Source organism: Lepidochelys olivacea, assembly GCF_965140295.1.
Source record: "Lepidochelys olivacea isolate rLepOli2 genome assembly, chromosome: 6".
NCBI lineage: Eukaryota > Metazoa > Chordata > Testudines > Cheloniidae > Lepidochelys > Lepidochelys olivacea.
In genome coordinates, this window is record NC_140416.1 from 115511029 (window position 1) to 115527522 (window position 16494).

General features: G+C 45.0%; 1 protein-coding gene across 1 annotated transcript in view; it reads right to left on the reverse strand.

Moving 5' to 3' along the window:
• Positions 1-16494, reverse strand: part of SYT16 (synaptotagmin 16) — a 142982-nt gene that overhangs the window by 65505 nt on the left and 60983 nt on the right. Inside the window, exon 2 of the mRNA XM_084630335.1 lies at positions 4366-4545. Within this exon, the coding sequence (XP_084486461.1) occupies positions 4366-4545 (180 nt within the window). The remainder of the gene's footprint in view (positions 1-4365; positions 4546-16494) is intronic.

Here is a 16494-nt window from a genome sequence, read left to right on the forward strand (position 1 = left end):
GCCCTGTGCTTGTTACATATTCCTGCAAACAAGCTGGTTTCGCTCCTGAACTTTGCAGTGAAGTGCACTGCTCAGCAGTGCACATTGTAAACTTTCACCACTTCCAGGGTAAAAGTAACCCCATGCGAAGGGCCTGTGCAGCACTGTACACCCTCCAACTACGGTGTACAGGTGAGTTCACTTTAGTTTCAAGTGGAGCACAGGTCTTGTACTGACCCTCTGCACAGGAACAAGATTCACCCTGCTTCCATTGTATAGATCAGAGGTTCTCAAACTGTGGTCCGTGAACCGCCAGAGGTCCGCGAGCGCCATACAGGTGGTCCGCAGATAGTTCCATCTAAGGTGCGCACCTGGGCAGCCACACATGATAGAATGGCCATCCATCTAATTAGTTGAGCCACACAGGTATGGCTCCACTTATTCGGTGCCTGGACCCTGGAGAAGACGCACATGTAAGGTAGGGTGGTGGCCTTGGGGGGAACAGGAAGTAGGTGGGAGGAGGCAGTAGGGTGAGAAGAGGGGGTGGGGGGGAATTTGGGACATACAGGGCTGCAGCCGCCAGAGAAAGAGGAGACTTTCCCCAGCTCCAGGGCTGTGGCCGCCGGGGAGAGACAGCCCTCCTTCCCAGCCCCAGCTCTGTGGCTGCTGTGGCAGGGGAGAGGGCACATCCATTGCATTAGAAAGGTAAGACTACTGATATTAAAATAAGAGTTGTGTGCTTTCATTTGTAGAACAAAAAAACTTTAATTATTATTAAGGTTTTTTTATATAGCACTTTTATCTAAAGCGCTTTACAATAGTTAGCTAACGGTGCAAACAACATTTGGAAAGATCATTAAGTGGTCCGCCGAGACCCTCCGCAATTTTCAAGTGGTCCGAGAAAAAAAAAGTTTGAGAACCACTGGTATAGTTCAAAGGGAAAATATTTCCTCTTTCCCCCCTCAACTCCTCCAGCAATGGCTATCGACTCCCGGGGGGAAACTGCACAAGCTAATCATGCTAAGGCTTAGCACCCCAGCAGTTAGTGCCTACTCCTTCTGTTCAGCTGCACACACTCTAACTGAAAACTGCTCTTGGCTGCTCCACCATGGCTTGGAGTGCACACACACTTGAAGAGAGACAATCAGTGGCAAAGCATCATGGTCCAGAATGCAGCTCATCATTAAGGTCAGAAAGAGGAATTCTAGTACTAGGCACAAAAGCCTCAAGTACCACAAATGACACTCACTGCGTAACAGTAATTACGAGTCATTGTTCTGGAGTTTCCTAAAGGGTTTTCAATTAATACTTCTTTTTCCATAAAGATTCTTCAAGTGTATTGTTCCTTTCAGGAAAACACAGGCCCCTCTATTACAATCAAATCAGGACTAAAATGCCCAGATGTGTGTCTTAGATTCACAATGATGAAAACCGTATTTCACTCAACTCCTTTTGCCACTGTACAGCCAACTTCAGTCAAATCTTCGTTCAGATTCCTGGCACTGGAAGACATTCATTTATATATAAGGCTAACCTGAGAACCTAAAATCTATGAACCAGGCAGATTTATTTTTCCTTCCAACTTTATTTTTATTGTTAGATAGGTCAACGTTCAACAGCAAATCCAGCAAGGATATAAGTGAAGATTGTCATGTACATCAAATTCAGAGAGCCATTAAACTTCTTGGGACAGATTCTGAACTTATTCACATTAATGTAAGATCTGAGTTACTCCACTGCAGTCAATAAAGGTACTCCAGATGTACACTAGTGTAGTGGAGATTAAAATTTGATTCCCTACGTTTGCCCTTCAATTTGGCCAGTTATACAACCAATTTCAGTAGCGGACAGAAGAAGTGTTTCAACCATTCCAAACCCCACCTGAAGTGGGATGGCTAGATTTCACTATTTCACCATATCTACCCGTCACCTACTTACTACCATAACAATTTACATCATAACAATAAGAAGCAGAGGTTTTTATTGAATCTGGCCCTTTAATAATAAAGGCAACCTTCCACCAAGAAGAATAAAGAAGAGAACTGAAAAACAGAATCACAAGTAATTTATATACTGTAATAATATATACCCATACACATACGTATATACAAACACATATTTACCACAGCAAAAATCAAATTCCTTGGTAGAAAAAAAATTCTACTTGTTAGCAGTAATATTTGGAGATTTCCTTAGTTACACTAACTACAGCTATCTCATAGAATGATTTCATCATAAACCACAGCTGCCTTGCTAGATTCAGACCACCTGGCAACCCCACTATCAGCCCAGATGGTAGGCTTCTGCAGGTGCCATATGATGTGATATGTAACCATTAGGTTTTGGTCCATTCTTTCATGTTATGTCTGTAAGAAATCCTGGTCCTTTTGCAAGCATATCTTATAATGGTCTTAAAAATACCTATATAATACATCAAAATTAACTCAACCATAGAAAAGCTGACATTTTGAATCGCTCTAACTTCAACTTTTCCTGACTGTTTTACTTTGTAAAGGAGAACATAGGCTCCGACAGTAATCTCCCATTGTAATTAATGATTACAATGTACTCCTCTTCGGTATCAGATTTAGCACCTCATTAACGTGTATGGTATTTTGCTTGTACGGCACAGCTGTAGTTAAAGTTGAATTAGTGTTTCCATTATAAAGCCATGTTTTCAAGGGTTTATTACTCAGTCGTAGAAGATTTACTTTGAAATGAAAATTGCCACCGAGTGCTTCAGCTTGGCAGCAATTTTATGCCTTCAAAATTTGGGAGGGGAAAAAAATCCACCCTGTTTATTAATAATTCACATTTTAAAAGGCATCGTAAATATATGTTTGCATGATAGTCTTTGACAGCTCAAAAGAATGTCGACACCTACACATTGCTGAGAGATGTGTCATTTTTTTAAAAAAAGCCACACTCTTGTACTACTTGCCAGAAAAAAAAAAAAAGACTTAAAACTAATACGGTTAAATTTCTTTTAATATAGAAAAATCTATGCTAAAGTCATGTTAAATTTATGACACAGAGCCCCAAAAGAAAAGGGAAAAAATTACATGCAAGCTGAGCCCTCACTCTGGGTGAGTCCCAATGGCTTTGTTACTAAAAAGATTTACCGGCATGTCTAACTAAATTTATAAGTAGTCCCATTGACTGCTGTGTCAACTTGTGTCTAAGCATTTGTTTGCTTGTTATTAAAGCCCCAAAGTGGGTGGATCCCGGCCAACTGGATATAGCTACAGTGAAGTCCATGAGGTTTTACACAGGTCTGTGGTCAATCCATACGAAGAGAATGGCAGGATTGGGACCTAAGTCCTAACAGAGTTAGGCCCTTCTGTAACTAATCTTGAAGACTGGACATCTTGCTCCATCATTTAATTAAAAGCACGCTGAAGGATATATTCTGGCAGATAAACCCAAACACGTCTAAGATGCAACTGACTTTGCAAGCAAATCTGAGAAAAATATTAGACAGGTCAAATTCTAGCCTAGCAGCTTGGCAGTGCCTGTTTAAGTATAGATTTGTGCATGTTCATATATATTTTTAAATATTTATTGTAGAACTTTCTGATACATGACAGGTAACTTCTATGAAATGTCCCCCATTACTGGCATTAACATTACCCTAGAGAATATTTACTTAGCATTTTTCCCTCCCACCATAACATTTAGGAAGCTACTGGCCAGATTTGCATGCAGTTCAGCACCTCCCACTGAGACACCTGTGGTCAGATTTTCAAAAGGGCTTACAGCTCCCAATGTAGCCATGTATTCAAGTGCTTAAATAGGAGAAGAGCTCTTCTGAAAAAATCAGTCTGGTTCTGTTGTAAGAACTGAGCACGTCTGAAAATGCCAGGTTACATGCCAACATTCTTAACCAAACCAAGAAAAGTAAAACTCCCCCATAAGCCTTCCTTCCAAGCTATTGTAACTCAGAGTGTCATCACGGATCTGCCTAATATACGTTTCTGGAATGGGACTAATGCAGGATGATATGTATGACAGCTAATGCCAGGAAGTCAGGATGGAAGCATCCTACACTGAGCAAACAACATTCCCATTGCTCTGAGGAAACACCAGAAATGCCCAGATTTTTCTGTTCTTTGCACTACCAAAGCACTCCCACAAGCTAACAATGGAAAAATGTGTTTTCTCCAACGTTTTTCTTCCATTTTTCAAGAGAACATTGCTCAAGACAACAAAGAGGACAGGCCCCTTGTAGCAACTGTGTTATTCATTATATCTACTGTTAGAGTTTACGCCACCGCACCTCAAGCCCCAGCTATTTTCCCCACAAACAACATGGCTCTACTCTCTTCTTAATCAAAGCCTCAGTGAGTTTCTGTACATCAAAGTCACTGAGATAATGATGATGCTTACCCAGGCCCTCATGAACCCCCGACCTCTCTTTGTAGTGTTTTCGTCTCCCTGGTTGTTCCAAGCATGGGAGTCCACCTATCTTTTCGAAGCACAGTTTCTTGTTGATTAAGAGGAAAAGGACTGTGAGGAGGACAATAAAGACTCCAACTGCAGACAAGAACCCAATGGCCTCCGGAGTAACTAGTGACAAAAACAAAGAAATAAAATATTATTGCAACTGGAAATGCTTGTCCCCTAGCGAAGTGTGGTTAACTCACCTCCACCCCATTCCCATGCCCATGCCCTCCCAAATGCGTAAGAAGCCAAATTCAGCAGAATGCAGCCTGTAGTTAGTGGATGCAACCTCCATATTGGGCCAAATCTACTGGTGACATAAACAACGGGATAAATTCCACAATAAATCTGATTCTGCTCTCCCTCCGGGTCTGATACATAGTCCACTGAAGACAACGGAAAGACTCCCCTTGACTTCCACAGGCTTTGGATCGATCAGGTGCATACACCAGTGCAATTCCATTAACTTCAATAGGGTTACTCCCAATTCATGCGGGTGTAATCAGGCTCAGGCTCAGTGGGGCAAAGTTGACCATGCATAAACCATGCATACACAGCCACACGCAAAGAGGGAGTGCTATGTCTTAAGGGTGACAAAACAGCATTTATCTTTTCAAGTCGGAAGGAGATTGAAGGAGAGATTTCATTTTCCTTGCGGCAGGTGAGAGGAATAAGTGGCTGAACCTCTTCGCAGACAGAGAGGTACTGAAGGCAAATACCTTTGGACATTTTTTGCACTTCCTCCAAAAATACATAAGACCATCACAGATGGAGAATGTCTCTGGTACGGGAGAATTCCTTTGCCATTTACTAAGAACCTGGGAAATGTGTCTGTCTCTTCAATGTATCCTGTTAAAATGTTTTTCCTTTGTTGAAATAAGACACAAGCTCCAAAATCATGATTATAACTCTGAACAATACAAGGCCACATCCCCAGCAGGTGTAACTTGTTGCCGACTTCAGGCCTGGACCTCAATTAACTAGTGACATCACTGGCTCTACTTCAGCTGAGAAAGTGGCCCTGTAAGGCAACATTTGCATGTTAAACTGTAGAGAAACATTCTCTTATTTCTGCTTGTTGCATTCTGCCTGAGCCGTTGGCTCTGGAAAGAATTAAAAGCTTTTCTGCTATCATCTGTAAAGCAGTCTCGCATCACGCACGTTGAAATGCCAAAAGCAAGGACAGACATTACACAGATCATCTAGTACAGGTGGCAAAAGCACATATGTCAAAAAGCATAAGCACCATCTGCAAAATAATTCAACATATTCCAGTCATTAATAAATTAACATCAGATGGCTGCGAAGTTCAGTTGCACAGTTCAAGTCAAAGACTCCATCAAAATGAAACATTGGTGGCATATGCTGATTTTGACGCTATGGCTCACTGAAGGGGCAGGCAGCAAGAAACAAGACAGCCAGAGTCAGCACCACATATCGTGTACTCAGCTAGAGGTTTACAAGATTTGACTGAGCACGTATTCAGGGGTGAAGAGGACTGAATTGTCTTCAGTTCCTGTACTGACAGCAGGTAGTGGGACTGCGGGAGGGAAGGTTATAAACAACAGACTGATGTGGCTAATTAGAAACAAAAAATCACAACTTCTCAGAAACAAGCCACACTGAAAAAACGTTAACACGGCTTGGAATGAAACCCGGCAAAGCTGAGAAATGCCGAGGTAAAGCAGAAACTGGTGAGTTGATTCTGATCTTGCTCACACCAGTCTGAACAAGCCGTAGCTCCTCCAAGTCTATGCTTTACTTGCCCTCTTCCCCCTAGGTACTGAGGCATGTAACTGGTCCAGTTCCACCATGCAATAATGATCTTTTGGACCAGTCCAGCAGCAAAAAAGGGTCGGTCTGTAAAGAGGGCGAATCTCTCAGCCAGGAAACCATCTCAGTGTACAGGCTTCCCGGGATGGCTTTCTGTGTCCCAACTCTGCCCCTGCCCCTTCCCCACCCCCACTCCATTCCCTGGAGGAAGGGGTATCCTGGGGCAGGGCCATGGAAGGAGGTGAGGCAGCCGTGCCATTGCACCCCTGCTCTTTTCACCTGCTGCAACAGCCCTTAGGTGGCTGTGGTAGCTAAGCAGAAGTTAGAACAGCTTGGTGGCACAACTCTGGAATAGAAAGAGGTGCAAGGCTGGCATAAAACCTCCTTTGCCCTCCCCCCCCGCCCCCACTGACCCCTTTCCTTCACCGAATACAGCTCTGGCAGGAAAAAGAACGGTAGCCATGTATGCAAGCCCCACTTCTCCTCCCATCCTCTGACTGTCTCAGCTGGCATATCTGGGGAATACGTTTAACGTAAGCTTTCGAGTTGGAGACTTGACCACAGGGTTTTTTAGTGATCTGAGGGGGAGGGAGTGATGTCTAACGGCTGCAGGAGGAGATGTTATTGTCATGAGCAGGACACAAAATGATGAATGCCTAAGGCGCTTCCAATCTGTCAGGCACCCGGGTTCTGGCCACTAGACCTTGAACTTGGCTGAGGCACTCGATCTCTCTGGCTGAGTCTCCAATAGCTGGCTTCCATTTTCTCCCGCTGACAGGGCCCCAATCTGCCTCCAATGTTCTGAAGAATATGCAGTCTAAACCTGCTCAGAGCAGGTGTAAATGTCATGGTGACAAACACACCAACACTGCCTTGTCTACAGTAGGGCTCCAATCGCTGCACCCTTTGGTGGGGCTACCAAGCTGCTAGCAAGAGGGGTCAGCTTCCCAGAAAAAAACAAAAACCACAGTGAAGACCACACCTCTGGGCCTCAGTTTGTGGCCTGGATAGAACAGCTTCTTACTGTGGCTGTCTGAAAGGACTGGTGGGGAGCTCCAGGCCACGTTATGACTTGGTATCCGCCCAAACTGGGGTGAAGCTGCTCTTATAGTGGAGGAGGTTATGCCCCACAAACACAGGTCTGAGAGGCTCTTCTTCTCAAACTGGCAAGGAGAGAGTCGATACGCATATCTGCCTGTTTGCTGCCAGGGAGAAAAGGGGCAAGACTTGTGCGGAAAGTGGGGGGTGTCCATGCTGCAGGGGCTGAACTTATTCCAGCAACAAACTGCAATAAGAGTCATGGGGAAAACCAGGGCCACTCTGGTCTCCCCTATCCCTGGACAGGTTAGCTGCAAAAGGTGGGAGGCATCTGCCACCAGAACTCATCAAAAGCCTCTCTTCTCCTGCATGTGGAAACCACCACGTTACTTGTGCTGAGTGCCAGCAATCTGTGCCTTAGTGCCTCTGAGCGAGGTGCACATGATAGCATTTGAATGCTGTATCTGGGAAGAGACATTCAGCTCAATGCATCTGATGGCCAGTTGGGATAATGTACCCTGTTGTGTGGGTAGCCAGCTCATGCTGTATGACACGTGCATCAATCAGCACAAGAAATAAAGTTCCAGACACACACCTGTGCGCGTATCCTAATTGCTTTCCAGATTTCCCAACCCTTCTTTCCTGTCATTCCTCAGCTGACGGGTTATTCTTCACACTCACGCCTCGGGGCTGAAAGCAAGTGTGAGAAATTGCGCCAAAAGGTTTTTCTGTTTTGGGGTTTTTTTGCACTTCTGTTACCTCACCCAAAAGATTATGAACGACAGGAACAAAAGTTTGCAGCCACCATTGTTTATATACCATCATAGGGGCTTCACAGACAAGTGAAAAGGAGCAGATTTTGACCACAGTGGGTACGGCCTAAGTTAGACAGAAAGAGATGACAGAGCCTCGGAGCAAGTGAAGAAACACCATGACAGGAAACATGGTCTTGTAGTTAAGGCACTGCACGGGGACTCAGGAGATCTGTGTTCTGTCCTTGGCTCTAGCACTGAGTTCCTGTGTGACCTTGGGAAAGTCACTTCATCCCTCTATGCCTCAGTTCCTTTTCTGTAAAGTGGAGATAATCGTACCCTGCTACCTGCCAGCAGTGCTGTGAGGATAAACTAATTACAAAGGTGTGACATGCACACGTATTCTAGTGGTGGAGCTATGTCAGCAGAAAGATGATAGTATGAGATTGAGATGTGCTTTGTTATAGACACTTTCCATTTTGTCATCCCCTACCCCCGCTTTTTTAATTAAATGCTTTAATATGATGGTGGGTGCAAATTACGTCTCCCAACTGCATACATTGTTTTTGCACATGCAATTGTTCATGCACAGTCTAGAAAACCGGAGCACACCATTTAAGGGATTAAATCTGGAGAAAAGGAGGTCTGTGATGGAAGTGAGATTTATAAGCAATATCTGAAGGCGGATGTTCCAGGCATAGGGTGCTACAATCCTGTCACTATTGTACCCACACTAACAAACTACCTTTGCATTATAGGGAGTGACTACACTATGCAGAGAAGGAACTATCCAGTATACCAGGGGTAAAATCATGGCCCCACTGAAGTCAACAGGAGCGTTGCCCCTAACTTCAGTTGGGGCCGGGGGGAGGGGAGGAGAGGGAGTCAGGATTTCAAGCCTGCTGTATGGCTTGGTGTGAGTTTCACAGCCATTTTAGAAACACACTGAGCTCCTTCACCTAGAACAGGAAAACACACACTGGAAATTTCTCAGTGCACCTAACACATACATAGTACTTCCACTGGCTGGAGAGTGTACAAGGAAAAATCTTATTCCAGTTCATCACAGCTGGCCTGCCAAGGATTAAATTCTGAATAAAATCTTATTCCAGACAATGGTTCTTTCATTCCAATTGATTCCAAGCTTTCTGCAATAGGAGTATTTACTGGTACTTTTTAATTACAACCCCCCCCCATAAATTGTCTGTTTTACTGCCTGTGCTAATTACATTTCATTATATATTTGGAGTAAGCTATTATTTTCCTGCTGGTTCCCATGGCTTTCTTCATTATCAACCGCTAATTGTCTAGCATGCGAGCTAAGTAGGCTGTTGTGTGGGCAGAAGTTCAAGGGAAAGCTGCGTGGCATTAGAAATGAGCATTATTATTAGTGTGGCATATTAGAAAGTTTCCACCTACTTGTATGCCCACATAATTTGTTGCACATCATCCCTATCAACAATGTCACCGCGCAACGAGGCACAGAAGGCCATATGTACAGAGCTTTACGCTCGACAATTAGCAGCAGCTATCGAGGGACGATGGTGTGGGGCCAAATAGCTCCTGCAACGACAGTGGAGATATAGGTCTGCCAATGGAGTAATGAACACAGCGAGGGCCCTTTTAAAGGCTCCATTTATCCTTGGCCAGCAGCGCACGAATCCCAGGATGTAATCTGGGCTCATCCCATCTGTCTGCAGGCCAGGGTCAAGTTCATAAAGGGAAATAAAAACAACGCATGCATTCTGGAGTGAATTTACAGAATAATTGTCTCAGAGGTTTTCGGTAGCCAGTGCTAATGCTAATTCGATTTGAACAAGATCCTGAAGAATCCATACCTATGTGAGCTCAGGAAGTGCTATGGAGACTATTATAGCAACCAGCAGAGTATGCAGAATTTCACAAATTTAGGTCAAGACAGAGTTTTAGGAGCAACTTCCTTACAAAGGGAACTGCTATGCCAGGGAGCACACATGACTGATGCTCTGAGCCACGGTTATCAGCATGGAGCAGGTGGCAGTTTTATTCATGTGCGTTGCATACACAATGTACAAACACTTCAGAAATAAAATGTGTTTTCACAGGATTGCAGCTCTCTTCTGATATCTAGCTCAAACAAGACAGAGACAGAGCCTGACCCTTCGTGGCAGCTCACACCAGGATGAAATGGTTGCATAACTCTTCTGTAAATATATTACCAGAAATGAAATCAAACAGACCAAATTCAGCCTTGGGGAGGGAGGGTGCAACTCCCAGTTCAGGTTGCATTTCACTCAGGCTGAATTTGGCTCCATGTATTTTTATGCACTGCTTACGCCCCAGATAGCAGGATGCCTCTCAGCCCCTTCATAAAGGGACAACGAGCCTGATTCTGTTCTCACTGAAATCAGTTGCAAAACTCCCACTGCCATCAATGGGAGTAAGGCCAATCCCAGCGGCTTTGTTCTTGGTAATATATTTGCAGGCCGCCTTTGAAGGATCATGTTGCTTTGAGAGCTATGGTTTGTCGCAGACATGCCTGTTTTAGAGTAACAGGAATAATAAAGTAACTTCTATCTATCTCAGGTGCTTGTATAATACTTGTCACCATAGGATCTGAGCACCTCACAGTCTTTATTTTATTTATCCTCAACACTGCTGTGAGGTAGGACAGTGCTGTTAGCCCCATTGTACAGATGGGAACTGAGGCACAGAGAGGCTAAGTGACTTGCACCAAGTCACCCAGGAAGTCTGAAACAGACCCAAATCTCCCAAGTCCCAGCCCACCCTAACCATGGGACCATTCTTTCAGGCAAACAAGAATACACCTGTAGGTGGCTACAGTACAGCATTTGGCTTCCTATTTGGGACTGTTAGGAACAACATTTTCAAGTCAACAACTGTCCCCCTCCACTATGTCAGGAACAGGTGTCTATGTCTCTCCCTCCACCCCCTAAAGCAGGCCACACTGCCTGCATCATCAGCCACATCATGCTTAGACCAACATTTAACGTTTAAAGCCGATTTCTGGGTCGGTGTTTACCTTGCATCTACAGGAAGATGCTCCGGCATGTGGAGGGCACCCAAAAGCCTTTGTATGCTTTGTTGGGTCAATCAGGAGGACCAAGAATAATGATCTGTGCCTTCCCAAGAAGGCATCTTCACACTGCAGTACTCAGAACTCTTTTTCTTTCCCATAGCAAACGTTGGCAACTAGCAAAGGACATCTCAGGGTAACCGAAAATTGGCTATTGAACCCCTCACCTCTCCAGCACCCGTTCAAATGCAGAGCATGGAGAGCATGCCTGAAAAAGGTTACCATCTGATGCTCTACATCAGGATGGCCAACCCGAGCCTGAGAAGGAGCTAGAATTTACCAATGTACATTGCCAAAGAGCCACAGTAATACGTCAGCAGCCCCCATCAGTTCCCCCCCCCCAAGTTCCCAGTGCCTCCCACCCACAGGCAGCCCCGCCAATCAGCGCCTCCCTTTCCCTCCCACACTGCCCAATCAGCTGTTTCGTGGCATGCAGGAGGCTCGGGGGGGCGCGACAAACTCAGGGGAGGGGGCGGGAAGGGGTGGAGTGGGGGCAGGGCCTGTGGCAGAGCCAGGGGCTGAGCCGTGAGCACCCCCGGCACACTGGAAAGTTGGTGCTTGTAGCTCCAGCCCCGGAGTCGGTGCCTAGACAAGGAGCCGCGTAGTAACCTCTGAAGAGCCGCAGGTGGCTCCGGAGCCACAGGTTGGCCGCCCCTAGTCTACATCAATGGAGTTTGGCAGTCTCAGTCCATCTCCCAGTCGACAGGTATCCATATCCCTCACACACATCATAGTTGACACGAATTGTCAACCTTATCAGTGGTCTCAGAAGATACCCCAATTCAGAAAGATACTTAAAGTGCACATGCTTCAGTCAGCCAGAAAGATCAAGGACTGAAGGAGGACAGAAACCATTCACATTTTTAGAGGTGGTCCCTCCAGGTCAGAGCTGAGGCACATTGGCAGGTCAGCATGGGGAAGCGCGCACTACTGTTGCTTGTCCTGCAAATAAGTATGAACACTTCAGTTTCCAGGCCTGTCAGTCTGCAACCTTCCTTGAACACTAAAGTCATACCACTTTTTTTTTAAAGACAGCTCCCTCATTACCAAGGTACCACTAATGCAGTATTTTGAGACAGTGAGGGGATAACATGCATCACTGTGATGATGCATCCATCAATTGCTATCCTCTCAAAGAGTAAATAAGCAAGCACTCAAACACAGACTTTAACGAATATGCCCACACCCCCACCGTTTGCTCTTCCATTACTCATTTCCTTCCTTGTGACACTAACAGCAACATGAGCTCATAAGAAACCAAACTCTCGCATTCGTGCCTGCCTGCTCTGCACATTGAAAGCATGAGGTGATTGCTCCAGAATTCCCACAAACATCCCCTGCTCGTTTCCTCCTGCACTAACAGAGGCTTACCAAGAATGACCCACCCTCCCCTCAAGGACAAAAGAAGAAAAAAGGTCATTCTGATGGTCTCATTTGTCTCACCTGGACTTGATAAGATGTAAGAGAGAGAGGCCTTGTTACCACCACGCACCCCACATCTGTCTCTTATAACCTGTACAGCCACCCACAGAACTCTTTGCAAGGGACTTCTATTAATAAAAGGAAACAAACATTTTGGCGTGTGAGGTTTATTATTTTCTCGGATTTGGTGGGTGGCAAAGAATGAGCTAACCCTAATTAGAATACTCCTGCTCACATTATTCTCATCCTACAAACGCCAATCTTCCTAGTCTCACCTCTTTGACCCCAAACGTGACAACTCACCCGCAGCCAAAGGCTGGACAGCAGCTCCCTTCAAAGACCTGAATAAACCCTATTCCATCATCAATTGACCAAGGATGATGACCAGTAAACCTTCTGCTGAAGGCTGAGTGTGTTGCCTTGGCAATCTGCCTGACCTCCATTCCCCAGGGAGTGAAAATGTGCTGCCAATAAGAGATTGCAACTAATCAACTCAATCTCTCAATAGTTATAGGGTTTCCCATCTCTGGATGGCAGGCCGTGTGCCCAGACGGAGCAGAGCACTCTGAATACAGACCTGGCTTTTACCCTTTCCTAGCTCTCTCCTTAGGCTGCAGTCTTCTCCTGGTGGTTACATAGTGAGAAGAAAAACGAGGCCAGGGTGTACTTATTAAGCCTGCTTGAGAACTCTCTGTTCTGGGCTTTGGTGGGTGTTTCTAATTGCCTAGAAGAGCCATTTCAGCATAGGCAGCTATGGAAGGGAAGGGGAGGAGACCATTTGCTGTGCGAGAGCGAGCTGAACATCATACCTATGAAAGGATTTGTGCTGTAAATGACCCCACTGCCGGGGGCCACGGAGCGAGCTGTGCTGCAGTCTGCCTTTCGGATGCCTCGCGGAGTTCTACGCCTACCCCAAGTTCAGAGGGATGTGTCACAGATGCGCCAAGCTCTGTCCACGCTTGCGCTTGGTTGGTTCCCATTAAACACTCACTTGTAGTAGGCCATGGATTTTCACTGTGGCTGGGTGCAACCACGCGTTTTAGCATGTAGTTACAGAAGGAACGCAAGGGATCGGTAAACCCTGTCACCCCTCGGAAGCAGTTTAGTATGAGGGTATAAAGTTCGCTCTGCCCTTTTGGTTCATTTTTTCTTGTTAAAGCCTTCTTTTTCAGGGCACAGAATAGAAGTCTTAGGCCCGTGATCCCACAGGCTGGGTCTTGCTCTGCCTCTAGTGTTTGGGACTTGAACTTGACAGGGGGATGATCCTATGCATATTCTCCAGTTTTCCCTCAGTGGGGCATCCCCCACTGCATGGGATTGTTGGCACGCTGCCTCCCATGCCACCCCCCCACCCCCGGCTCCCCAGAACCCAGTCCAGCTACTTGGATTTCGGCCTTGGCCACTGAGGAATACAACCAAGGAACCATTGTGCAAAAAGCTTATAGTTTTTCAAGGGATCCTGCAAGAAGGAGGAGACTGCTTGTAACACCAGGTGTGGTTTCCAGGAAAGAATGTGCCGTGGGAGATTTCTGGACTTGTGGTATCAATCAGGCCCCCTGCACCCAGTGAGTGTGTTCTAAAAGGAACTGGTCATGGGAGAATGCAAAAGCCATTAAAGCAAATACTACGAAAAAATGACTGAGGTTACTGGCTCCATTTATTTAACACAACGGAGTATTTTGCTAATGCTACCACCTTCTATGTTATCAGTGGCATGTGCCTTTTATTGACCTATTAGCCTAATGAACCTGCTGGTTTGTTACAGGGTGACCTGGTGGGAAAGAAGTGCCCCACAGGCAATCCTGGGAAAGGAGGTGGCCAAATCAGCATTTAGCTACCCGGGGGCTTCAGAACCACTGAAAGGAAAGGACATTTGGGGAGCATGGCAGATTAGGAACTGAAACTGGCTTTGATGGTTGGGAGAACAGCCGATCCTACGCCTTCCTCCCACCTTCCCTTGGCATCCCCATACGCTGCCTTTGACTTGTCCCCTGAAGTGCAAGGTTGAGCAAGCCCTGTACAACATGGATGCGTTTGACCCAACGTATTTGCTACTATAGGGGATGATCCCAAAGCCACTGAAGGCCAAAGGGAAGTTTGGCCACTGAGTTTAGTGGGAACAGGAGCGGACTCAGAGAACGCAAATGCTGATGATTCATTATTATTTATATTATCATAGCACCTAGGAGCTCCAGTCGTGGTCCAAAACCCCACTGTGCTAGGTGCTGTACAAAACACAGAACAAAAAAGACAGTCCCTGCCCCAAAGAGCTGACAATCCGAGTATCAGACAAGAGAAAACAGATGGATACACAAAGATGAGGGAGTACAAGGAACCAATGAGACAACGTTGGTCGGCATCATAGACTGTGGTCTCGGCCCACTAGCAGCCTAACCATTGTCAAGTTTTTTGTAGTTTTAAGGAGGAATTTAAAGAAGGACAGTGAGATGGTTTTGTGGAGATTTACAGGGACCTCCTCCCAGTTGTGAGAGTTGGCATGGGAAAAAGCATAAAGATGCTTTGTTTGACAATTTAACAAGTGGGCAGTGAAGGCTAGCATTGTGGGCTGATCGGAGGAGAGAGTCAACATCTGAATGACAGATGAAAGGTCAGGTGGGAATAGGCTGTGAAAGGCCTTGAAAATAAAAACCAGTAGTTTATGTCTGATGCAATAGAGAAGGGGGAACCAGTGCAGGAATACAAAGAGAGAGGTGACAGGGTTCAAGGGACAGGCTAGGAAAATTGACTATGCAAGTTACTTCAGAGCCAGCTATGCTCCCTCTGAAAATATTATATTCCAATATTATACAGTCTTTATACAAAAGGTCCCCTATAAATGAAAGCAATTGTGATTCTGGCTGGAAAGATTCATATATGTCAGGAGATTTCAAAAGCAACACTCAGGAGTTTTTCAAGCAGTGCATGTTACATGGGACCATTCTCATGGACAGCATTTGAGTGTAGCATGCCTTAAGAAACAGGGGGAAGTCAAAAAAAAAAATCAAGGACTTCTAACTGAACTACATTCAATGAGAAGCTACATTAAAATAACTACTACACATTTTATAGGCTTTTGTATTTCCAGTCTATGGAATGTTCTACCTTGTGTACGAAAATCCCCAGAAAATTTTTTGTAAAAAACTTTCAGATATAACTGACAACACTCCTGAGATGTTTTGAAACAGAGACAGCTATGCTATGGAGTGTTGTTTTTATTTTACATATATTCTGGCTCCCTCCAACCATTAATTCTACATTTGGGCCCTATAAAAAAGGCAATGCTGTGTTCTTAACCTAAGTCATTCAAAAATAACTGCATGTATTTTTGTTGCTCCCTGTACAACGCTGTGAGGATATGTTTGCTCTCTGTTTGAGCAGGTGGTGAATGGTTAACACCTGTGTTATCCTATACATACACCCAGTGTTACTACTTTATTGTTCTACAGAGAAGATGGAAGCACTTCTGTAATGATCGTATGAAAGAATAAAATATATGTACAAAGAAAAAGGGCACTGATGCTCTACATTTGGTTACCTGGGGCTTCTAATAGTACTTCAAAAACATACATAAATGTGGTTCTAAATACAAAATAACACAGGCATTTGCAACACAGGGTTTATTTTAAAGCTATATCACTAATGAGGTTACAAAATGAAAAGGTTTGCTTCACTCCAGGAAGTATTTATTCAAAATGCCAGACTTACCTATTTTCCCTTAAAGTAGCAGGACAAGTCAAACAAGAAGTGAAACTTCCCAAGTGTGCTTTCTTCACTGATATAGTGTATGTTGTGAATAATACGACTCTGAAGTCAATAGAAGTTCCTTTGTTTTCAGTCCAGGACAGGCTCCTAAATCCTGATTTCCTTTTGGATCTGTGGAGTTCACACTAGCTGGTCGGAGAAGGCCAGCCATATAGATCTGCGTTTCACAAATGGGAGTGGTGCTTTCTCTCCCTCTCTCTGTACTAGATGATTTACTGTCCAGAGAACAAGGAAGGCTGCTAGTTCATAAAC